Below are 27,295 nucleotides of genomic sequence, written 5' to 3' on the forward strand. Positions count from 1 at the left end.
CATTGGCTGCTTGACAACTCCATTAAATCCCCAATAGTCACACTGTGTGGGCTAGTGCAAACTGTATGTGTGTGTGTTACATGAAGCAGTGACAGACTGTCCTCGCATCATTCGGAGTCACTCACATACAGCTTCGATACACCAGAAAATAACTACTGTCCCTGTAGAAAAAACAGAGCTGTGGAGTCACACTTTGAGAACTGAACACACACACACACAATTTTGTGTACAAGATGACATAGCATATGCGAAATTGTATGTGCGTGTGTGTGTGTGTGTGTGCTGGTTTTAGTGATTTACAAAGACAGAAATTTGTATAATGACATGGGCATGGCCAACATTGTAATGGTGGTGTATGTGTCCTTGTAATTTAATCATACTTTATTAAATTACCTAACATTCCCAACTTAACATACGTCACATTTAAAATTTGGTTGGGTTTAAGGGTAGAAACATACAATATGGAGTTTTTGCAGTATAAAATGCATTACACCTAAGGAGAGTGCTCATGAAACACCACATTTTGCACATGAGTTAAACTTAGCTGTGCAAACACTAAACTTTGCTCTGGTCCACACCGGTCATGTTCTGGTAACTCTGGTAAAATATAATTCAAGAGTTCACACTTGATGATTGGTAATAAGCTTGTTTGGCAAAAGCCTTGATCCCTGGGCTATGTGTTTACAAAATAAAAATTAAAACGATACAGTAAAATTTAAAAAGTAGTATCAAAATAAAAACTGATTTATAAGTGTAATACTACAATAATCACATGGTTTTTGTTGCCTTTCCATCTAATTATTCTCTTCAGACATCAAAATTTCTCCACACAGAATTGCTACTTTCTGGATATTTACTCTCTCTTTTTTTAATTATTAACTATAAACCCCTTCTGACATTAAGAACCATGTCACAAAGTCCCAAGTCCCTTAAAGAGATATTTTTTCACCCCAAAATAAAAATTCTGTCATTATATATAGTATTCATCTCCCACTTATTCCAAGCCTGTTGAGCTTCTTTCTTCTGTTGGACATAAGGGAAGATAATTTAAAGTATGTTAAAAAAATCAACCATTGGCTTCCATTTTATTCTTACTATATATGCCAATGGCTGTTTTTTCCCAACATTCTTCAGAATATCTTGTTTTGTGTTCAACAGAAGCACTTGATTGCAAGTAAAAGGTGAAGACATTTTCATCTTGGGGTGAACAATCCCTTTCACCATTCTTTCTCAGTCTTATTCACATGCAATGAGGTGATGCAGTGCAAACTGGCTGATAAGATATTTGCATTAACAAGCAGTTGAATGGGCGCCCCTTTATGGCCAGTGGGAATATACATTGGCACTATTACAAAATGTAGTAAACAGACTGGGGTGTTGAATGGAGATGCTTGTGAATATCTGTTATAGATCATGACAGCTGTGATTTATGAAATGAAGATCAAATGATAAATGCTATAACTGGGCATATCTCCAGAAATGCGCAGTGCTGTCAAGTAGATTTTCAGCATTTAAAAGAGACAATTCAGGTTGTGGATTGCTGTGGTGTTGGCTGCCTTGATTTATTTAGGTGATTCAGGTTTTAAATTAGTCCACCACACATACAAACCTGATTCCAAATAAAAGTTGGGACATTGTATAAATTGTAATTAAAAAGGAATGCAATAATTAGCAAATCTTCTAAACTTATATTTTATTTACAATATAATATAGATAACATATCAAATGCTGACAGAGAGACATTTTAAAATTCCAGGCCAAATATTGGCTCCTTTTGGATTTCAAAACAGCTAAACATTTGGGACAGGTAGCAATAAGAGGCTAGAAAAGTCAAATGCACATATAACAGCTGGAGGACCAATTTTCCACTTATAAGGTCAATTTGCAACATGATTGGGTATAAGAAGAGCAGTGCCAAGAGGGGTCAAGACGGGCAGAGGATCACAAATATCCCCAATGCTGTGCCAAAAAATAGTGGAGCAATATCAGAAAGGAGTTTCTCAGCAAACAATTGCAAAGGGTTAGAAGTTATCACCATCTACACAGTGCAAAATTTCTTCCAAAGATTCAGAGAATCTGCAACAACCTCTGTGTGTAAAAGTTAAGGCCATAAAACCAAACTGGATCTTCAGGCCCTTAGAAGGCACTGAATCACAAACAGGAATGCTACTCTAATGGAAATCACAATATAGGCTCAGGACTACTTCAAGACAATATTGTCGGTGAAAACAATCCACCATGCCATTCGCTGCTGCCGGCTAAAAGTCTATAGGTCAAAAAAGAAGCCATATTTAAACATGATCCAGAAGCGCAGGTGTTTGCTCTGGGCCAATGCTCATTTAAAATAGTCTGTGGCAAAGTGGAAAACTGTTCTGTGGTCAGACAAATTCATTTTGGGAAAACTGTAACACCATGTCATCCGGACTAAAAAGGACAGGGACAACCCGAATTGTTATCAGCCCCCGGTTCAGAAGCCTGCATCTCTGATGGAATAGGGTTGCATGAGTGCGTTTGGCATGGGCAGCTTACACATCTAGAAAGACACCATCAATGCTGAACGGTATATACAAGTTCTAGAACAACATATGCTCCCATCCAGATCTCGTCTCTTTCAGAGAAGTCCTTGTATTTTCCAACATGACAATGCCAGACCATTTACTGCATCAATTATAACATCATGGAAGCATAGAGGACGGATCCAGGTACTGAAATGGCCAGACCTGCAGTCCAGATCTTTCACAAATAGAAAACATTGGTACATCATAAAGAGGAAGATGTAGTTTAGACATTTGACATGTCATCTATGTTCTATATTGAATAAAATATTAAAATGAGGACCTTCCATATCATTTACTATCAAAATTTACAGTGTCCCAATTTTTTTAGAATCAGGTTTGTACATTATCTGAAATTAGAAAGAACATTGGACTACTCATTTAAAATGAATATGTTGGCTTTTTGCCTCCTTTAATTGACCAATTTTATCTCACATGAAGAAAAAGACTCAATAATGACCGGTAAAATCTATGCAACACACACACACACACAGACTCTCTTCTCTAGACTTAAAAATGCACTTACTGTAGTAAATTTAGGTTTACTTGGAATTCCTTCATTCCATTTCCTTCATTAGAAGGAAAAGTCACTAACGGATGCCACAGTATTACTGTAAGTACAGTTAACCATGGATATGTATTCTTTGTGTTATTGAGATCTCAATATGCCAGCACCCAAAATGGCATATTGTCCATAAAAAATAAAAATAAATAATGATAACAATAATAAACTTGCATTAGCTAAATGTTATGACTGGCTTCTTAATGGTTGTTTTCTCATTCCATGGGAGTGTTTTTACACATTTTTCCAAAAATTACTTTTTAAAAGTAATTTTAAAAAGTAATTTTTAAAAGTAATTTTTTAATGGGAAAAACTCTGAATGCACCTTTAAATAAAGCTAATTATAATCTATAACTCAAACTCGAACTGTAAGCAGCCTTTTTCACACAGTGTGATGATAATGATGTCTTTCCACAGTTATTAGCATTGTAAATCTCGCAACAGGTTTTAATATTTTCACAGAAAAAAAAACAACATTTATAATGCAGCCTTTTCCCTTATTAAATGAAAGAAAACTAGTTACAGCAGCAGTGTGATTGTTTCGTACACAACGGCTGATCTTTATTTGTATCTGATAAGACACTATACATTATGTTTATGTGTTTTGACAGCCGAAATGACTCTCGTTCACATACAGTAGAACTGCAAAAACTAATTAAAATAATGTATTATGTGCTTTTTTGTATTATGTGTGTTTTTTCAGGCAAATGTTTTTTTTCCATTAAATACGTTTGTCATCCATATTTGAAGTGCACTTTTCTTTAGAAACTTTAGTGTTAACACATTATAAGTGCTTTTTTTTTTACAAACAAACAGCATAGAGTAGAAGAATAGAATAGAATAGAATAGAATAGAATAGAATAGAATAGAATAGAATAGAATAGAATAGAATAGAATAGAATAGAATAGAATAGAATACGCACGCTGGGACATACAACTTCTCTCTTCTGAGAAAATGAATCCATGTCTACATTATTTGTAGTTCATTTATATATTTAATCTATAGAAATGTATGCAACAAAAGCATGAAAAGTGTTCAATAATGTGAAATAATATATATATACTCACTCTATAAAGTACACTTCTCCTTTCTCAGTGTATGCCATCTCCCAGTTATCTGGCAGAGGACCCAGTTCATCGTTTTCATCTGGTTTGGGTGGCGATTTTGGTGGTTCTGTATCTTCTTTAGGGGCATCTGTGGAGGTCTCGGAGGGGCATGTGGTAGCCATCTCTCCTGAGGCGTCTGTACTCTTGTCTTCATGTTCACTTGACTCTAAAAAATGGAATAAAATTTAGGAAAAAAATGCTTTTAATAGAAGCCATTTGTACATGTATATGGGCTGTAGACTTTACGTTGTATTTTCACTGTCAAACATGACAAAAATGTATAATACATTTTTGAGCTTAATCTTAAATGATGTGATATGATGTGACTGTCTCAATAATAGTTCAATAAATTACAGCTCTTATAAATAAAAAAAGAAAACCCTTAAATCCTTAATAAATACCTCATGGCTATAATTTAAGTGTCTATTTAGTAAATGCAATCATAGGAACATAGAAATAATAAAAAAAACTTTCAAATACAATTTCATATACAATAAACAGCACTATATGAAGATAAGCATCCAATAATTAAGATAAATCACTCTCACAATATTTGTATAATATTAAGAGTACATTTTTGCCATGTCACACCATAGGAAGCACCAAAGGTGATTTGATAAACCTTTTGTATTTTCACAAACATCATACTTCAAACTCCATAAACATACCATATACATTTTTCCTTCCCAAAAAATTCTTTCTAAAAACATTTTTAACTGTCTATTTGTCAAATACCCATGTACAATACCCAGTTTCAATGGGAATACCTGCAAAGGGCTGCATTTTTGCAAACCATGAAATATGTGCCTCCAATGGCGTCTGCTTGCAGCTCTTGTTGCCAAATCCACTAAAGGCCAGTGTTTACATTTCTGCCAATCTCAAATGTTACAGAGCCACATTTCTCATGCATGCGATTTGCATGTCCTTCTTGTGTGCATCTGCGAGAACCAGCTGTATTTTTGTGCATTAATAGCCTTATGATCGACTTAAATACACACCCCTTCCCTAAACCCACCCCAAACAAGAAGAGAAAAGCATCACAGGCGCATACTTTTATTATGATTTCACATAGCTTTTTTGTTTTTAACTGGTTTCTGTAACCGTCCAGTAACTTGATCCCAGTCCAAATTACAACATCATACAAGGCGAGCTACTGAGCAAACTGACCGTTTGGTAAAAGCCCCTAAAACTGACAGCGGCTGACGTGAACGCATTCCGTTATGGATCAAGATGCGTAAAGAACCAAGCAAAAACTATTCTTTATCCATTGATAACTTGTTCTTTTAAATGATTCATTTTTAAATAAAAGTAGACGGTGTCATATCACCCTGTAGTGTTTGTATTATCCAGAAAAGAGGCACATATTTGCAGTTCCCCAAAAATGTAGCCCTTAACATGTATTCCCAATGAGTCTGTGTTGATATATACCTAAACTTTCAGCGTCCTCTAAATGAAACATCTAAAAACAGTAAATGTACTTTAGGATTAACCATGAAACTGTTCACACTTTAAACGAAAAACATCTAAATACAGTAAATGTGCTTTAGGATTATTTGCAAGACTGTATAAACAAAATGTTGTTGCTCTTTTAACAAGAGCAACGGCAGACTTACATCCCAATTCAAACATCCATCATTTAAAAAAGAACCAGGCATTCGAAACAGATAAAAAGAAGATGAATGGCGTAACAAAAACTCAACAGAAAAATCCCCAAGAAGAGCTATGCTTATAAGAAGCGGTCAATTTTCACAAGAACCTAGTGCAATTTTCTGGTAGACTCTCATAGTCTGAGACTACAGAGAAAACCGGTGAGTGTGAGTGAGCCAGACAGAGAAAATATTTATAAGAGAGGGAGATGTAACTGAGATTTGGAGTTTCTGAAAGAATTGAAAAGCAGGTCACTGTAAGAGGGCCATGCAGGAAGAAGAATTGTAAGAGAGAAAGATTGTAAGAAATGATAGAAGAACAGACAGATATGGAGATGGTTAGCTGGACTGAGACGGTTCAGTAAGACTTGGGTGATTAAAATGGAGTCTGCGGTGAGAAATCCAGAGAGAAGAAGAGGGGGGAAATAAAATAAAGAGAGACGAACGTGTCCTAGTTTGAGTTATGGAGGTTGGAGATCCCCAAGGAGAGGAGCAAAAGACTGATGGAGGGAAAAAGAGAGAGAGACGAAAGAGAAAGACACTGAATCCCATAACATTCAGCACTACTGATGTTTTAATAAACATAGACATACAAACACACAAACACACACACTTGTACAAATATATTTTTGGGGATTTCCCATAGACATAATTTTATGCATGATTTTTGTACTAATTTCAATTTAATTCAATTTTTTTTTTCACAAACTGTATAATTTGCCACCATTCCACAACTCTATCCATAAATCTAACCTGGGGTGCGTTTCCTTAAACAACAATGTAACTCATGATTGAACAACCATAGTACAAATGCATCGGTTGGAAAAAGAATGATATAATGATGAGTGTTTCCCAAAACTGTAATTGCTTTGTAGCAGATCCATCATTTAAACCACCTCAAATATAACTTAAAACATTCAAAATAAGGCTCAAAACGGGTTGGAGTAACAACTTGTTTAGAGAAAAACCCCACCCTTTTATTGTGCAAATTATATTGTTTTACACGCCCATGCATTTCTTTAAAATAATAAAATATTAGGCTAGTTTTGGTAAAAAAAAAATGCACTTGTTTTCCATATTAATTTAAATTAATTTAAACTGCACATATTCTAATCTCATATATAAATCATATAAATCGTTAACGCGTGATTCTCACAGGGCATCAGCGTCAATGCTTGACGAGGGGTGTCTCTGAAGTTGGGGCTGACGCGATCATCATAGCAGCATCAGCCAACAAAACAAGTCCCCAATCGGCTACTGTCTGAGCTAAAGTATTTAGATCCACAATTCAGTTCGGGAACGATTGACATCACAATGTGAATGGGAAGCGTCTTTTCAAGACACTTCTATACAGCTTAAAGTGACATTTAAAGGCTTAACTAGGTTAATAATGTTAACTGGGCAGGTTAGAGTAATTAAGCAAGTTATTCTATAACGATGGTTTATTCTGAAGACTATCGAAAAAAATATAGCTTAATGGGGCTAATAATTTTTACCTTAAAACATTTTTTATAAAATATAAAACTGCCTTCAGTCTAGCCAAAATAAAACAAATAAGACTTTCTCCAGAAGAAAAAATATGATGAGACATAAAGTGAAAATGTCCTTGCTGTTAAACATAATTTGGGAAATATTTAAAAAAGAAAAAAAATCCAAAGGGGGCTAATAATTTTGACTTCAACTGTAGTGTTGGCTAAGAGTTTAAACCCACTAAACCCATTTTCTGTCCATAATGTGGTGTATTTACAGTTGAAGTCAGAATTATTAGCCCCCCTGTTTATTTTTTAATTAGTCTGACTTTAACTGTATAAGTGAAACACTTTTGCAATATATTTAGATATGGTTCACAAAAAAACAACAACTGTTAATTCATTCAAAAGGCAGTGACTTGTCATTTTATGCAATAGAACTCTAAAATGTTGTAAATAATGTACATTTCCTTGCACAGACGGATCATTTTGGTTCCAAAGGTGTATCAGCACTGTATCACCAGGGGTCATAGGTAATAAGTTAGTTTTGCTTGTAGTATATGTGTGTAGGTTTTTGATCGTTTCAGTTAAAACTCTTTTTAATATTAAAAAAAAGGCACCCACATCTTAGAAGGCGTGAGTGTGTATTAATTTTTTACTTTAATTATTTTATATATATTTGTCAAAATATTGCTTTACAACTGCACTATCACTAATTTTGACTAGGAATAAATAAGTAGCTGACCAGAGAAAAATATGTTCAGATTTAACCATTGCTTGTTCTTGAAGGTTAAATAAGTATTTTTTAAAAATAACTGTTAGATTTAGATATGGTTCACAAAACTGTAACTTTTTTCCAACTGCACTACTGTCATTTTCTACTGTATATTTGGTGTGCTCTATTTCTATTCAATTCAGTTCCATTCATTATTATCTATAGCCCTTTTAAAGTGTAGATTGTGTCAAAGCAGCTTAACATAGAAGTTCTAGTAAATTGAAACTGTCAGTTTAGTTTTCAGAGTTGAGGTTCAGTTTAGTTCAGTTCAGTGTGGTTTAATTTTCTCTGCTGAAAGTACAAACACTGAAGAACAAATCCATCGATGCGCAGCTCCGTCCAAACCAAACAAGCTAGTGGCAAGGAACAAACTTCACCAATTGACGAAAGCGAAATAAAAAACCTTGAGAGAAGCCAGGCTCAGTTGTGCAGACTAGGTGCCGGAGGCTGGAGAATGCTGGGCTTCCATCATGGAGAAGCTAGAGGTGTGGTTTCTACTTGTCTATGTGTATTTATATTGAATAAAACGTTGTTAAATGTTAAAACTGTGAATTTGATTAAATGACTTAATTCATTACATTTGAATCATCAAATCAAAATTGAAAGCTGAATGGATTCCTGATACAAGATGTATTTAAATAGGTTTTAACATATTTTACAATGCAATCATGACAGAATTTAATTTTCCTAACCTAAAATTTAAATTTTTCCCCATTATTACATTAAACTTCATTATATTCACTATTATCATAATATAACTACTTTGTTTACAAGATGCAAGACTTTGAGGTTAATAGACCTTATTTTCAGTCTATACCCATATCCCTTTTTGAAGCACATTCTAATAAAAGATTTTTCCCTTTCGAATAACATGGCCTGATGAATCATGCCCAATAAGACCCAGAACTTGCATTAAGGAAACTAATAGGGTCAATTCAGATTTCATGTTGAATTTAAGTGCAGTGATCTATAAAAGAGCTGTAAGCAATACAGTTTCCCTTGGCTATTCCTTATATTGCAGGATGTCAGCAATGCTCTCGCTGTGTTAGATTCTAAATCACCATGTCATGCTGCTGTAATAAAGCCAGCACAAAACAAAAGGCTTTTTCAGTACATCCAGACTTGATGCACGGTTTCACCCCACAGAACTGCTGTTGTGGAGTGAAAAACAAGCAATGTGTGATAACATGCTGGCGCGACAGTTGCCCTGACAACAGTGGTTCCATAAGGTAAAAAGACTTTTTCTGCCTAAAAAAAATATATTATAAATAAATATGAAATATATTTTGTAAGTGCAACATATTTTGTAAAATATTTATTTTAAAATTGAAAATATATTACATTTCAACCTTCATATACCGAAATATAATTCAAAATGTTTTTCAAGGTCAAGAAAAATAAATGTCCAATATTATATAAAAATTTAATTAGAAATGTAAAGTAAGCAAAAATAAATAAATAAATACACTATATAAGCACAAATTATGTACAGCTATATAAATACACGTGATTGATTTTTCCAGTTTAGTATAAGCATTATTTAAAGCACCATAAACATTATATAAATATACTGTATATATTTCTTTTTAAATATTTGCCAAATGATGTTTAACGGAGCAAGGAAATTTTCATTATTTTCAGTATGTCTGATAATATTGTTTCTTCTGGAGAAAGCCTTATTGTTTTATTTAAGTTTTTAATTTACAAAACTTATTTTAGGGTCCAAAGTATTAGTTTCTTTAAGCTATATTTTATTCGACCGTCTACAGAACAAACCATCCCTATACAATAACTTGCCTACTTACCCTAACCTGCCTAGTTAACCTAATTAACCTAGTTAAGCCCTTTACATGTCACTTTGAGCTGTATAGAAGTGTCTTGAAAAAATATATATATAGTTGTGTGTGTGATTTTTTTTCCAGTATAGTGCCAGTCTAGAATATATATATATATAGTGTGTGTGTGTGTGTGTGTGTTTGTGTGTGTGTGTGTATTGTATGGGGGGTGTGCGCTATTTTTTTATATTTTAAAACACATTTGAAAATAAATATTTTTGTTTGACTATGGGGTTACTAGGATGTGGTTGTTATGATACATGATGATACAGGCTATGATACCAGGAATGGCCTCATGGTAATCATCACTATGCCAGTAACCCTGATCTGAGGTCAGAGTAAACTAAATTTACTAGCAAATGTGACAAAATCTTATTTTTCCTCAACTGATTGAGGCAACCCGCTGCAGGTGAATAATAAAAATAAATAAATAAATAAATAAATAAAAATAGATAAACAAATAAATAATAATAATACAATCTTAAAATTTTTTTATCATCATAATTTTCTGGTTTATTGATTGCATTAACCCTTTATTAGGTGAAGAACCATATCCTGTTGCATGTACAACATGCATGGTAACTTCACTGAGGAAAATTACAATATATCTCTATATATATAGTCTTAATAAACCCCTTAATAACCCAGAAATACAATTTTTCCTACAAGAATTTCAATGAGTGTCATATATACTGTATAGAGTTATAAACTGCAAAAACTTTTGTATAATAAGATATCAAGATTTAAAAGTGCAAAAGACAAGCTGATTTATGATATTTATGCTTATTTACATACAAATCTAGCCCAAAAATATTTAGCTTTCTAACATATCAGAGTGAAAAGTTTTTACAGTGGAGATTTTGGGAATCTCTTTTTATAACATTTTTAAAAATTATCTATAACATTACAAACAGCAAGAAAATTGGTGTACTAAAAAGCTGTATATCATTAAAAGCCTTATCAGTAAAACCTTCAACATACAGATATGGTGGTGCTGAAGTAGATTAATAGCTCAATGCAGGAGAAAAACACTCATTTTAAGCCTTTAAAATTATGCACTGAAGTTGAAATCTACACACACAAATTGAAAAAGTCCACTAAAACAAATACTTAAAGTCCATGTCTACCAGAAGTTGCTGAGACATTTATTTCAGTATGTTGATGTACTTCCAACTGAAACAGAATATTGAGTGGGGGCGGGGCTTTCTTTTTGTGCATCATCCCCTCGTAGCAAACAAACAGTAAGAGGGGTGTGATTAGGAATATTGTAGCTGAAGCCATTAAACTGACATCATCAGAGAAGGACCGGTACTCCAAACATGGACGCAAATGGTAAATTTTGATTGAAAATTACCAAAGCAAACTTTTTTTTTCAAGATGATTAACTTGCACTGACTAAAGAATAACAATGCTTGCCAGCAAATTTTGATTTTACATGGACTCCACAAAATGCATTGTAGAATGAAGTGTATTCGCTTCTATGACCAATCAAAAAGCCCAAAATAGTGCATGTACAGGTATGATAGAGCAGTGTTTATCTCCTCACCTGGTGTGATGGCGACTCCATTGCCGTTAATGACGGGTCTCTCCTCCTCCTCCTCCTCGGGAGGCTCAATGCCAGCCTTCTCCATGTTGCTGACGGACTTGTTGCGCCTGCGTTTGCCCTGTGATGTGGGTGTTGCTCCGGGCAGCAGCTGCTCTGCTACATTCAGCAGCAGTGGACTGGGCTCCGCCGGGGGCTTTGGTGTGCCGTAATAGTTATCTGTCAACAATCCAGAGTTAAGAATGTAAGATGTGCCATCGTGACGATGGCAACTTTTACAATGAAGATGTTGTGGCTTGTGTGTTGTTCAGCAGCTTCTCAGGCAATAAGTGAGGCAACAGTTTTCCATTAGGTGTTTTTTTACTTAACAATACTTTGGGGACAACATTGTTTCCAGAACTGAGCAACATCTGCTTCTATCACCATTTAAGGACTTCCTGCACCATGACTTGGATATGTTCATCAAGTAAATCGTGCTTGCTTGTTTATTTATTTATAATATATATAAAATTTAAAATATAAAATTTATATAAATAATATTGTGTCTGTATTTAAATAAAATAATTAAAATAAATAAATAAATTAATTAATAATAATAATAACAACAATAATAATCATAATAATAATAATATTACAAACTTAGTGAACATTTATCACCATAATTTTTAGCTAACACTTTAAAAAGTAAATAAAATAAAATAAATAACAAATAAATATTGAAATACTTATTGTGAATGGTACATTTTTAAATAAAAAAGTGAATAAATTTATTTATTACTATTTTTTATATATATTTTAAAACCTAGTAGTTTAGATTATGGTTGAACATTCATTCATATATTTTAAATCATAAAAATAAACATGCATTTCTGATTTTAATACTCACAGTTCTGACTTCATTCTCAAAATTGTGAGATATAAACAATTTAAATACCATATCTCTGACTTTATAACATGTTATTGCCACTTTATGTTTCAAAACTCCTAAGAAAAAAATATGTTCCAGTTTACATGTTGTGTAAACATGTTGCATTTTGTTTCTTGCCATTTCGTTTTGAAACTCACAATTTCAAGAATTTTTTTATTTTTATTATTTATCAAAAAAGGAAACTATAGACATGTCCCTACAGTAAATTCCTTAATCTAAAATCATATATAGTTTATATATATTTTATACTTCATACTGAGTTTAAAGTCGGCCTGAATTGTATAGAGACTTTTTTTTATTTCAGTATGTTGATAAACTTCCGACTAAAACTGACAATGAGTAGAAGGCTTTCTTTTTGCACATCATTCCCTCATAGCAAACAAATGCTAAGAGAGGTGTAGCTAGCAAGATCATTAGTCAATTATCTAAATAATAACAATATGCCCTAGCAAAATAAACTTTGTAATTTTTGGACCATTTTACATAAAATACCTTACTATTAAAATGCATCTAAGCATGTACTATGTGATAAGTCTTTGGCTTCCGACTACTCTGTATCTAATGGATTCTAGTACTGCTCAGTCAATGAAAATCTTGTCTCTGCAACCAAACCGAAAGGCCTGAAATCTCCATTGGAGCAGGGCTGCAACACCTGTACAGCAGCACACAAAAACTGTTGCTCAAAGGAGTGAGTGCTGTTTACAGCCTTAGTGAAAGTGCCATGTTTCCCCTGGGATGAACAGGCTCTAGAGGAGAGCAGGGCGTCTGCTGGAGCTCAATTCAATTCTCTTCGGGTCACTGCTTGACATGATGCTACAGCGCAACAGCTGGAAATCAAAATAATAACTCAATAATACCGCACATGCTTTCAGTAAATGTGTTTCTGAATGTGTTCAAATATTTTTTAAGGTTTCTAAAATAAGACTGTGTATTAAGTAAAATGGTTGTAATTTTGAACTCTGTATTTAAAAGCTACATTGTAAGCTAGTTAGCATCTTCTCACGACTTCTTCAATTACTTTCATTAAAGTCAATTTTTGCCAGTTACTTACTGTTACCAAACCATTACAGTGACTAGTAGTATTCAAAAAGCCCGGTAAGGTCTAACAGTGTAGTTAAGCCTTTAAATTGCACTTGAATACTAAGATCTTGCAAAATAACAAGTAAAATATTATGTACTTTCAACAAGACAAATACAAAAAAACTTGTCATTAGAAATTAGTTATTAAAACTAGTATTATTTTATAAATGTGAAAAATGTATTCTCTCTATTAAAAAAGCACCTGCGAAGAATCAAACAGTATGGCTTTTGAATAGTGTAAATCCATCATACTGTATATCCAACTTAATCTTACATGAATTCATAACTTTTTGATTTAGACGCTAATTCGTATGAATTGTACGATCTCATTCATACAATTTACTACGATTTGCTTATCTCCCAATGATGGTTGGATTTAGGGGCGGGGTGTCACGCCTCCTTTTTAAAACTGTACATTTTTGTACAATCGAATTCGTACTAATTAGCCACTAAACTGACAAAACGATGGTATAGCTCACTTATGTACCGGTTATTAAAAGTTTTTCTTTTTTAAATCTCTTCATTATGGCAAAAAAGTTTTGAGACATGACGAAAATCAAAAATCACTATTATAAACCGTTAAGAATCGACTATAGATTGACATATTTTACAAATGGAACTTCTCTTCGGTCTCTTTCAGGCACTAGTTTAGAGACAAAACTTTAGAGAGAGAGAGAGAAAGAGAGAGAGAGAAAGAGAGAGGGGACATGATGTATATTTATTCAAAGGATGATGTTGTTGGACTTTTGAAGTGAAGAAAGGCTAAGCTCACTAGACCCCAGAGAATCAGACCCCCTTCAGGGTGTTTTTGAAATCACGCTGTGAATTAACTACAGTTACCACCAATACCAACGTCTGCTCTCTGCTATTCTCACAGACTCTAAAAAATCTGATTATCGCTAAAAGATTATGAATGAAATAGCATTACCACATAAGCTTAAGAAAAATGTGTGTTTTTTTTTATTTCCAAACACAATCTGTTACCATTGGGGAACACACTGTGGCTCATTACTGAATGTAATAAATGACTTGTGGTTTAGTGGATGCAGATAAAATGTTGTGATGAAGTGCATGCTAGCAAAATCTGTATTTTTCTTATGTCTGTGAGCAAGAAAACAACTCAGACAGTTGTAGGAGTTAATAGTAGCTATTTAAAGTAAGATCTAAGCAAATGCTATATTACTGAATACAATAAGGTATCCACCAAAAGTACGATTTTAGCACCTTTTGTAATCAAATATACATTTTGGTGTTTCAGTCATTTTTCATGCAATTTCCCAGGTAAAATTCAGATTAAATTGACTGAATATGAACCCAAATATTATGTAGTTCTCTCATTCTGTGTATAGGTCAATGGGTTTGCCTTTTTTACTGCATTTTGATGTTTCAGTCCAATATTTCTAGGCAATCCTTGGAAAATTGTTGGAAGTGTCAGCGTATTTTACTTGTTTTTTTATTGTTTTTTATATGTTTTTTTTTTTTAACAAATCTTAATGTGCCAAAAAAGTAAATAAAAATTTAAAAACAAAAATAAATGAATAAAAACACCAAATGAAAATATCAGCAGTGGCTGTTTTTCTTTCTAAGTGTGACAAATCCCACATTCTGCCTGTTGGATTTTTTGCTGTTTCTAATACATCCTGCTGTTTCAACTTTTTTCATGCAGTATCTTAAAATTCATCTTAACATTTGTAAACAAAAACCAGTATGCTAATATTTCGATCCCAAAATAATAGCATTCTTCTACAAAAGTCTAAGCTTTTTCTTTTGGATCCTGGAGTTTCAACCCATCATTGTTTGTATGCAAATTTCTAACATGTGTCTAACAATAAGTGGAGAGTAGGGCTATTGATTTTTTCATACTAAACTTTTAAATAGTTTACTTATTTAAAGGAAGCCTAGTAAGATTATTTAGCTGACTTTATTTGCAAACTGATATTTCAATCCCTTTTTTATTACACCCTGAACATGCCTCAAATAAATTTAGAAGGCCAGTGATAATTACTGTAGATCCTAAAATATAATACAATTTCATTGGTATATACCCAGGCTCATTATTGATATGTACACCTTTATACATTTCTGGAAAATGCGAAATACATCCCAGGAGGTGCTTTTGGCCGTTTTTGTTTTCACAAATTTACTAGAGGCTGCTGTGTATGCATTTTCAGATCTCAAATTTCTCTCGCAATTACCATTCCTGCCTGCTGTTCTCACGTAAATCTACTGGAGGCCGCTGTCAAGGCTGTCGCCTTTCCTAAACCCAACCGATAGTGTTTTCAAAAGTACTGACTAACCCGCCTCCCACCTTCCCTAAACCCAATCAAGTGTTTTCAAAAACAATTCAGAAAAAGAAATGCCCTCGCAGCCGCCTCATTTTTACCACATTTTCAGATCTTACCACATTGTCACCCTGTTATTAACTTGTTTATTTTTTTCCCTTTTTTTAGTTTTACATGCTTTCTGGAGCCATTCGTTGCCAGACTCGAATCTCGTTGTCGTGGTCAACTTATCTCTGCGTCTTAAGTCTGCCAACGTATGCGACTAGCGGTACAGCTGTCTGTATGGAGATAAGTGGTCAGCCCATAGCACGAAAACAAATAGAAGGTGTCGGTGGCGTCATACCGCATCGTAACGTGCGTTTTAAAGACAAAATGCAGCCATATGTAGCTCTGGCCTCATAATTCATGCTCTCCAGAAATGTATATGGGGATATGTTTTCACAATGAGCCTGTAATACAACATATACAATTATATATAATTTTTAACCCTTTATGTTATTTGGTCAAGAATACTGCCCTACAAAAGCAAAAGACAGAAACTACACAATTGGGTGTAATTGATTTAAAGGCTAAAATAGACTTTGTGACATCTGTTCTGTCTTGTGACAAAGTCTCCTGGTTAAATTTTGTCTTGTATCAGAGAAAAAAAAAGAGTGTCAAAATAGCAGTAACTACAAAATGTGTTCCATTGTTTACGTAGATACCGTACTTTGCTTTTGTTGGGCAGCATATATGGTACATTTACTGACAGGTTTTTGTTTTGTTTTGTTATAAAGGTTTAAAAGTTTTGAAACAACCCAAAGTAACCCTCCAGACTTGGTCTATTGAGTCTTTCAATGACTACCCTATAAAGGGTTAAGCTTACATTGTGGGGAACGTCTGTAGTCCCAAACCAAAGTTTAATACTTGGGTGGTGTGGTTAATTAGTTTAGGGATTGCTCAAATCTCTAATCACAGCAATGAGATATTGGGACAAAAACTATAACTTGAAATCTGATTGTGAAACTCAGTTGACGTACCTTCATAAGTTCCACTTTCCAGCAAAGCTCCACTTCTCTCTAACTCCACAAAACGCTCAACGGTCACAAAATTATAGTCTACTCCAGGAACTTCTCCTTCTCTGGGCTGCCTGGTTGTACCTGCAGAGAAAAGAGAGAGATATTTCAGGTCAGTGAGCTTTAGCTTTGAGCCATGGGCTTAACAATGAAACCGCCAGGGGTCTTTGTATACTTAAAAACTGCCAGCGGGTACAATTTATGAATGCCGTGTTGATATGGCTAAAACTTTGTGAGGTCAGTGCATTAAAGACTGGGTGAACCGGAAGTTACTGAGACTTTTAATTTAGTTTGTTGATGTACTCCCAATTAAAACTGAATATTGTGTAGGGGGGCGGAGCTTTCTTTTTGTGCATCTTTACAGAGAAGGACCACCACTTCAAATAAAAAAGCAAATGGTCATATTTTGATTGAAGACTACCAAATTACATATTACATTTTGATCCATACATATTCCACATCCACTTTACTAAAATGGCCAAAAATCTTCCAAACCCCTGAATCTGTTCTTTTAGAGTTCCAGGTTTATTGTGTGTTTATATATATATATATATATATATATATATATATATATATATATATATATATATATATATATATATATATATATATATATATAGTAAAAAAGTCAATAAAAATAAAGAAAATGAAATGATAGGATAAATGTAATCCACATCCACATGTAAAATCACTCCCCCAAAAAAAGAGATATTTCTTTAGAAAACAATGGTCTGAACATGTATTACATATTATGAAATTTTGATTCTCAGTTTTTATTATGCATTTTAGGAGGCAAAATTTAAATCAAACACCGCCAAACTGGTGTCAACTGGTGATCATGTTTGGTATAACAAATTTTACTCAATGCTCTCTGTTTTCACTTGAAATTTAAACTAAAATTTAACAAAATATTTTGTTTAGATTTTCAGGAAAAACACGCTTTGTAAAATACATATCTTAAATCTGTTCACAAAAGTACTGAACATTTGCAAAGTTAAAAATGCAATATTCACATATTTGTCTAAAAACCACATTACTAAATTGTTTTTATTCATTCATTCATTCATTCATTCATTCATTCATTCATTCATTTACCTTCGACTTAGTCTCTATTTCAAGATAAGGTCAAGGTCACCACAGCGGAATGAACCGCCAACTATTCCAGCATAAGTTTTACGCAGCAGATGCCTTTACAGCCACAACCCCGTATTGGGAAACACCTATACACACTCATTCTCACAACCACGAGGAGACACGACAACATGTGCAGAACATGCCAACTCCACACAATCGGGACTCGAACCAGTGACCTTCTTGCTGTGAAGCTGCAGTGCTAACCACTGAGACACCATGGCACCTAATCTAGTTATATTTAAGCAATTTTAACAACAGGGAATTGTAAATAACATAATTAACAAAATGTATTAAAGCCTAATGATTTGGATAGATTAGTTGAAAATCTGCTGTGTACATTTGAAAAACAACCATGGGTTATTTTACCCCTGTGGCGGTTCTAGTGTTAATCAGCAGCTAGAAAAGCTCATCCAACAAAACAAAGGATTTTATAGCAAAGCTCAACATGAGCCAAACAGAACAGGTGCCTGGCTAACAGGTTCACTTAATTCTTACACACAGTATACGCTATCTGACAATCTGTCAATGATAGAAAAACAACAGAGAATAGGGAAGGGAGAAAAAAAGGGATTTTGAGGTTTAAAGGTGAAAATAATGATGCAACCTCGTCCAAACAAACTGAAACATCCAAGCCTGAAAAAATACACTCAGATTAACTCGATGAAAAGTCTATCCCTGCAGGATTTATTGATTAGTGATTATGTGATATGCGATAAACATTCAATTTATTCATTTTCTTTTCAGCTTAGTCCCTTAATTAATCTGAGGTCGCCACAGCGGAATGAACCGCCAACTTATCCAGCACGTTTTTTTTTACGCAGCGTTTTTAACACAATCTCACTAAGGCTGCACAATATATCGGTTTAGCATCGTTATCGCAATGTGATCATTCGCAATAGTCACATCGCAAGTATGCGCAATATGGATTACAATTGATCATTTTGCAAGTGTTTTTTGAGGCCTGAGATTGTGTGAGGGTTTTAAAAGCTAAAAAACGTACCATTTGTAACTTTGAAAAATGAATAAGTTACTGTAATTTAATTGTTTATAAAACAAAGACTATGCAAAATAAATTTACATTTGATTATTCAATTAATGTATGCCTGAAAACATTTTGACTCTTTAGAAATAAAATGCTGTATATTTAATTTGCATATTTTTGGTTTTTGAATTTATCTAAGCTTATAGATTGTTTATTATACAAATATTGTGCTCAATAATATAAATATTTTGCTTATTATACAAGACTTATTGTGCTCAAGTGCTATACAAATAAACTTGAATTATATTTTATGCACTCCCCTACAGAATCTTATTCAACTCATCTAGTTCATATCGTAATATATCACAGAAAAAAAAAAGAATAAATAAATAAATTTGTAACTTATTTATATGAATTCGTACAATCTCTCTTTAATGTGATTTGCTTATGCTCCAATGACAGTTGGGTTTAGGGGAGGGGTTGGATGCCTTCTTTTTAAAATTATACATTTTCGTACGACTGAACTCATGCGAATTCATACAAATTAGCCACTAAACTGACAAAATGTTAAAAAAGTTACGTTTCCTCATGAGATCAGGCTGGAAATTGAAAATTTACTTACTTTTTACTTACTTTACTCCCTTAAGTGGTTATAAACACAAATACGTTATTTTATAGAAAGCATGTAACCTGTAGCCATTGACATCCATAGTATGAAAAATAAATTTTCAGACACATTTACTGTATCACATATGTAACCACAAAAGCAAAATTTCTTCTTCAAAATTTTGCTAAATCTTGAAATTTAGTTAAATCTTAAATCTACTTTCACAAGTCGCTATGCAAAATAAAATAAATAATTTTGATGTGGTTGATGGTTGATTTGGTTAGAGGACCAGCTAAACAAACTACACCAGCTAAAAAAAAGTAATTTACTGTACTACAATCTCCAAAAAACAAAATTAAGATTACAAAAGGAGCAGTTTAAATAGTATGCACATGTAGCAAGGGGTTGATGTGCTAAAGCGAGGTGTTAATGTGGATATATCAGAGCTGTAATTAGCCAGCCAGGAGATTGTGTTAATTGCTGTGAGTTGAGAAAAGCACTCGGGTGTTTCTAAAGCTCACTGCGGGATGACCAGAGCTAAACATCTGAGAGACCGCATGCTCAGTGACATGATGAACTCATTTATTTATGTGGATCTGTTTATTTAAAAAAATAAATAAAATAAAAACAGAAACACACACATTAAAATGGTAATTGAACAGAGTGGTTTGTATTATCAAGTAGCTTTCATAAATTAGTTTACAGTTGAAGTCGGTTTTCTTATATATACACATCTATCTGTCTGTCTGTCTGTCTGTCTGTCTGTCTGTCTATCTATCTATCTATCTATCTATCTATCTATCTGTCTATCTATCTATCTGTCTATCTCTTATCGAAAATCATTTTAGTTTTATGATTTTAGTTTACTTTCATAACCCTGCATAGGAAAATAATAGGAAATAAGGATCAATGCAATTTTTTTTCAGGGGCATATAATAATATAAATAAAAATATATATAAAAATATATAATATAATATAAAAAAAAATGATGGTCTCTATCCTGATATTTTAAAGAAAAAGATCAAATGTAATTTTAAAAAGTCTGAGACATGTTTGAGTAGTGCGACACGGTGGTGCAGCAGGTAGTGCTGTCGCCTCACAGCAAGAAGGTCGCATTTCTTTGTGGAGTTTGCATGTTCTCCTCGCGTTCGCATGGTGTCAGGACTTTTCATCTTGATGACACTGAAACTTCACTGACATGAATAATTGCTTTTGAGGTAAGAGCTATCCATTTTGTGCAAGTGACACGATTTTGCAGGTTATCAGGAAGGTTTTGCAGTTTGTACTAATTGTTTTGAGAAATGCATTAACTGTTGTGCAAATATAAATAGTGCTGTGAGAAATGCACTAAAGCAATGTTATTTTAGCACAATACACAATGTTTTAACTTCAGAATTTTTCAAAATAATAATAATAATTTGGTGGAATAATTTGGTGGAAAATTGAAAACGTGCCCAACATTTCCTTTACAGCAACAACAACATAAAAAAAAAATATATATATGACAATATTTTTATTCAAACATTTTCAGAAATGACATCAGACTAACATAATAAAACATATAAAACATTACTCAAACCACAACCTTATAAATCCAGTAAACCCAGAAAAACTGAGAACGAATCTCTTAATGTTTTCCATACTTGTATAATCATTAAATGATTCATTTTGACTCTTTCACTGTACTGACTTTAATAACATCGCTTTACTCAATCCCTTCTTATTAACCCACATAACACACAGCATTAAAACCAAACACCACGAAAAAGTCCTGCTCCCACTAAGTGTCCAAATACAGTCTGACATTTACAAACACTTTCCTCCATTACCTGACCTCCTAACTGCCAGTTCGGGGCAATCAAAATTCAACCAAAGCAGTTTAAAAACCCCATCTGACAGCAGAGATTGGCGCTCCACTGAGACGACGACATCAGCCGGAGCCTGGCACAGTCATCAAGCTGTCAGCGGTGTTTGAAGCTCACATCATCTCTCATCATCTATCAGTCAATAGCTACACAATGACAACAAGCCCTAGAGCCAGGCGTCTCTCCACAACGATAGCCTATCATTCAGAGTCATGCTGGACATGCTAATGACTGGTCACTGGAAATGGGGGGCAAATGGGATGTTTCCAGCTTTCGTGACCCGTGTCTATGAGCCGTCGAGGTCTGACAGGAGGAAGAAAAAAATGGGAAGATCTCACAATGGCTCCGACTACCCGAGCGTGTAATAGCATAATGAAAAGAAAATGAATCCACTACGAGCATTAAATCGCTTGCCAACGTGGCCTTAAAGCTCAATTTGTTGATAAATCATATTTTAAATGAGAAAAGCAAATTGCTGGAAGATGGATCGATCCTCACGCCAGTGATTTCTTCTAGTTTGGCAGAAAGGCTTTTGTTGATGAGACGCGCATCAATCTGTTTATCTTGATCTGATACAAACTGGAACAAGAACGCTAGCAGAAAGGATAACTCTTCTCGCCGGCTTTCCAAAGAATCGCAGACGTTGTTGGTTATCATTCATAAAGCAAAGAAGGTGTTCACTAATACTTGGTCCATTTTGAATGGAAAAGTTGTGGAATGCAGTAAAGGCTAAATAAAAATGCTAGTCTAACAATGAGTGGCTGTTTTACAAAGTTTTCAGTCAAAAAACAGAAACTTTTTATACATTTTGTTTGTTTTTTTTTTAGATGACAATGTCATTTTTTGAGACTGAAAACAGACACATTTGTTGAAAATACAACCAAAATTGAAAGTCTTTGAAACATACGCATACATACAGTAGTAGGCTTTTAGGGGAAAGTAGATTAAAAGCAAGTGGAAAGAACCACACACAACAATGAAGTATGTAGTAGTGTTTTTGTTGCTCAAGTGTTTGCTAACGCTTTATCAGCAAAGTGTGGAGCTGTGGACAGACAGACAGACAGACAGACCGACACAGACAGACAGACAGACAGACAGACAGACAGACAGACAGACAGACAGACAGACAGACAGACAGACAGACAGACAGACAGACAGACAGACAGACAGACAGATAGATAGAATGATAGATAGATAGATAGATAGATAGATAGATAGATAGATAGATAGATAGATAGATAGATAGATAGATAGATAGACAGACTTGATAGACTAAAAGTTGATCATGCCAGTTGATCTAAATTAATTAAAGGTTTTCAAATAGAGCTAAATATTTATTTATATTTATATATATATATCGTGCAGCCCTAGAAAGATATATCTTTGATTTTGTCTTATAATTTCATCCACACCTTAGGTTGAGAAAATACATTTATTTTTATTGAATTATTTAATCACTATTTAAGCACTGTGATGTCCAAAATGCATCAAATACTACAAAAGACCCCTAATTTTCTTTCTTATTTGCATGTTTATCCTTTTTTTTTAGCATAAAAGGTTCATATAAGTTGATTTTAAGACAGATTTCCGATGACAGCGTTTGTATCATTATTTTTCTGAGCATGTCTATGCTCATCTCAAAGTAGACCTTGTGATGCTGGACAACTTTAATAAGCTTTTCAATCCAGAGGGCTTTTTTTTTTTTAACACAATGACAGTTCATTCTCACAGGAGCACAGATGAATCGCTTACAGGTTAATATTATTAATTTAGCACCAGTCTTAGGTGTTTCTTCACTGAATTCTCAGCTCATTTTTGTGAACTCGTGCTGCTGGTTGATGTCAAAGCTAAAATACTCCTAGAAGTGTATAGTATGCTACAATAAAATAGCACATTCTAAGCCCTTAATGAATATGCTATGAGTCTGGAAACATACAAATCCAGTATGTCTAGGTAAACACTTCTGATCTCAGTAGCATCTTCTTTCGCCACCCAATTAATATGTAAATTGTCTTGTAATGCTCCATAGAGTTCAGTCCACTGGGTAGTTTTAATTTGCTAGCTATAACAAGTTAGAACACATATTATAGAATAATACTTAGTAAAAAACTATTCAAAATCCCAGGTTTTTTTTATAGTTGTATATTTTACTGAGCTCATCTCTAGAGTGTTTCCCTTAATCAAGCTTTTAACCAATTTACATCTATTTCATCCTAAGTCGGGGAGTGCTTTTCAGTTTACAAACCTCTAGAGTAAGGCAAAAAGCAAAATAGGAGTTCTTTCCAGTTGAACAATCCCAGGCTGCAGCAATCCACAAAAAGGCGCACCATTTCTCAGTGCAGAAGATGGCTAGTTATTTGTCCTCGGTATCGTCCACTTGGAAGTGGCACCATCTTGCCGTGTACAAAGTGTACCTTCCATATCTCCTGCTGAGAAGAAGTGGGGGGAAAGAAAATACTATCTGGAAATAGTGTCTTTGCACATTTGCTGAAGCAAGGTAGAAAAAAATGAAGAGAGGCGTGAAGGATTTGGGCTCGGTGTTTCTTTGAAAACATGACGCGTGGGCTCTGTCTTGGCATGGATTTGCAGCCTCATAAGGCATGTAACGAGAACTGTATGTGCTTCATACAGGCTAGAAGGTCTTGTTTTCAAACGCATGGACATGATAGCCCATTCCCTGGGTTTTTATATTATATTCTCCAAAAAACAACTATTGCTTCCCCAAAAGTCTTGCAGTGAATGATTAATACACTGCAGCAAAAGCTTGCCTTGCAAGAAACAAATCTAAAGAAAAGTAAAACCTGATTAATTGTGTGCATTTAAGATCCATTATCATTTCTAGAGGCTAGATAATATTGTATTTTTGAGAATATTTAGATAAGATTTTCCTACTTACCCCATTTTGCATATGTTGTCAGTGTGCTCATTTTAATAAACTTATTGCAGTGTCCAATGAAATTAGTCAGTGTGCAATAATTCCCTTTAAACAAGTTGCTTTCTGATGATCAATTACAGCTCTTAATTTATTATTATTAAAATATATTTTTTACCTAAATCTTTTTGAAACATCCAGTTTGGGGAAACAACTTTTAGACAATAACAGAAAAATGTTATATTTAAAGTCAATTTACATGTTACTTACATTACTACATTTGGAAAGTTTGTTGATTAAATCTAATGTTATATATACACTAAGCATAGAACGATAAGCAGTAAAAAGGTTTATCGTGGTTTGGAAATGTCAAGGTTTTAAAACCGCAAAAATATTCTGTCATACCATTTCAAGGTATATGTATGAAGATTTTTAAGGACCCTCTCCACATCAAAAGCTACTGATCAGCCCATGATTCAGGAAACATTAAAAAAATAAACAGCTTATACACCAAGATACAAGCATGCTGGACCTGTACAATGCAGTGGCTTTACTTTATAGCCAAAGAAAAGAAAGATATTATCAAGCCTGACATGTTTAGTGAGCAAAATAATTTAAATGATTTTTAAAATAAAATATGTTGTGCTTAATGAGGAAAAAAGTAGTTTTTTTACCTAGACATTTAAAAAGAACATATATTGTACAATAATCACAATACCCTGAAACCGTAAGATTATCCAAAGTTATCAAATTATTAGAATCTTATACCATTAGCCCATGCCTAATATGCCCATTTCTAAACATAACAGTTTTAATAACTAATTTCTAATAACTGATTTCTTTTATCTTATTTCTATCTTCTTTTCTTTTCAAAATACTATTATTCAGCTTAAACTGCAACTTAAAGGCTTAACTTGGTTAATTAGGTTAACTAGGCAAGTTAGGATAATTAAGCAAATGATTGTATAATGATGGTTTGTTTTGTAGACCTTTGAAAAAAAATTGCTTAAAGGAGGCTAATGATATTGACACTAAAATGGTTAAAAATTTAAAACTGCTTTTATTGTAGTTGAAATCAAAATAAGACTTTCTCCAGAAGAAAAAAAAAATATTATAGGAATTACTGTGAAATTTTCCTTGCTCTGTTGCTCTAAACATCATTTAGGAAATATTTGAAAAAGAAAAAAGAAATTTCACAGAGGAGCTTGACTTCAAATGTATAGCCATTACTTTCCATAGACAATCATTTCCACCATTCGAAAAATGAAAAACTAAATGAAAGTGGCAAAAATAAAAGAGACTTGAACTTCTGCCTGAGCACAAGCTTAGAACATTTATGAGCACAACAACCGCATAACGTGACAGATAACGTGAGCTTGCTACTAGGCCACAGCTTTTCTGTCAAGACGTAGTTTATCAACATAAAAATGGAACTAGGTTGAAATCATTGTAGAGCCACAAACAGAATGCTTAATTCCGAGGAACATGTGCAGGAATGCATACTGTATGAGCATGTCGTGTTTCCATTCGAGTAAAGATATGAGATGCTTAGCTGGAAATCCATCACTTCTGGAGTTTCCTCTGTTGACTTGTGCATGCGATTATCTTGCTCTGATCCAAGAGGATTACCGTTACTGTGTTAGTAGGCACCGAGCCATGTGAAAAGCTTGTACAGTCATTATGCTTGTTCTTCAGGAGAGTTGATGCAGCATCTGGTTTGTGCAGCTTTCTGTTACATGCTTCCGTGCTTTGGCTGGATGCAATGAATCATTTTGGCAAGCGAGCCGAGGTCAGGACGGAGAACTAACCGAACCCCAAAAAATGCCTACGGACAATTTCTAAAGCCTGCAATATGGACTCTGTCTCGTTTCCCTGATTCTTAAGGCTCTCTGTCTGGTCTTGCTGAGAGATACTGTACAAGATTGCCGTCTTCTTGATCTAAGGACCAGCCGCTGTGATGTGAAAGACTTCAGGCAACTCTTGTCCTGCTCCTCAATGTCATGGCACATACTGTGGCCATCCGAAAACATTAAGGAAAATCACCCTTACAGCTCCCATTTCTTTCCTGCCCGCCTTTGCATGAAAGCGACACTGTAAATGACTGACAGAAAAAGTGGCTGGTGATGAGAAAAGATGGTGGGCACTCACCGAAACAATTTTATACCAAACTCAAATGCAAGTCATTTAAAACTATTTAATGTAAATGTACATATTGATAGTTCCTATGCAAAGTTTGCCTTTGACCTATTACTTTTCAATATCGCTATAATCGGACTAACTTCACATATTTATTTATGAAATAATAAAATCTTTTTTTTAAAATAATAAATTCTTAAGCATCTATAACTTTTTTTGTTTTGAGCATTATAAACTCTAGATGATGAAGAGTAAAGCTTAAAGTGTCTACCTTCCAATGATACCTATTTTTTTGTTTGTAGCTCATTGGGGTCAAGAACTGTTACTAATTAAAGTTATATAGGTGCAAATCCCCAGAAGTGAGTGCTGACTTTAATTAGTGAGTGCTGCAACTTATACATGTTTCTGGAATACTTGATTCTAATTGGTCCGGTCGCAACTTTCCGAGATATGAATCTAATAACACAGGCTCATCTGAGCACTTCAAATCATCTCGACGGTGAGTGAATATATTTATACCCATATAAATATATCCTTATCCATATTGTAGGTCTTGCCACTGTTTATGACTGTTATGACTGTCTTGTGACTGGATAATATGTAGGTTAGTGTATGCGCCATCAGCTCCATTCAGCCATTTTGGTTTCTGGCAACTTTGCATTTTTGGCTGTTTGGTGCCATCTTCTGCCTGAATAATATTTAGGTCAGTGTATGCTCCATTAGCTTAATTCAGCTTTTTCTGTTTCTGTCAGATTTACATTTATTTAAAGAAGAAATAATCTACTATTACTCAGTTTTGTGTCTCATTTTAACATTTTGTGTAATAAGTGGCTACAAGTAATGAACTTACAATTTATATGT

The 27,295-nt window shown here is 33.9% G+C and overlaps 1 protein-coding gene across 50 annotated transcripts in view; it reads right to left on the minus strand.

Annotated features, from left to right (window-relative positions):
* Positions 1-27,295, minus strand: part of magi2a (membrane associated guanylate kinase, WW and PDZ domain containing 2a) — a 332,684-nt gene that overhangs the window by 110,533 nt on the left and 194,856 nt on the right. For all 50 annotated transcript variants that reach the window (NM_001327853.2, XM_087247179.1, XM_087247160.1 and 47 more), the window contains exons 3-5: positions 16,802-16,921; positions 11,496-11,711; positions 4,186-4,390 (exon numbers count right to left, since the gene is read on the minus strand). In NM_001327853.2, the coding sequence (NP_001314782.1) occupies positions 4,186-4,390; positions 11,496-11,711; positions 16,802-16,921 (541 nt within the window). The remainder of the gene's footprint in view (positions 1-4,185; positions 4,391-11,495; positions 11,712-16,801; positions 16,922-27,295) is intronic.

The sequence above is a fragment of the Danio rerio genome, chromosome 4 (assembly GCF_052040795.2).
Source record: "Danio rerio strain M-AB ecotype USA chromosome 4, GRCz13ab, whole genome shotgun sequence".
In the NCBI taxonomy this organism is placed as follows: domain Eukaryota; kingdom Metazoa; phylum Chordata; class Actinopteri; order Cypriniformes; family Danionidae; genus Danio; species Danio rerio.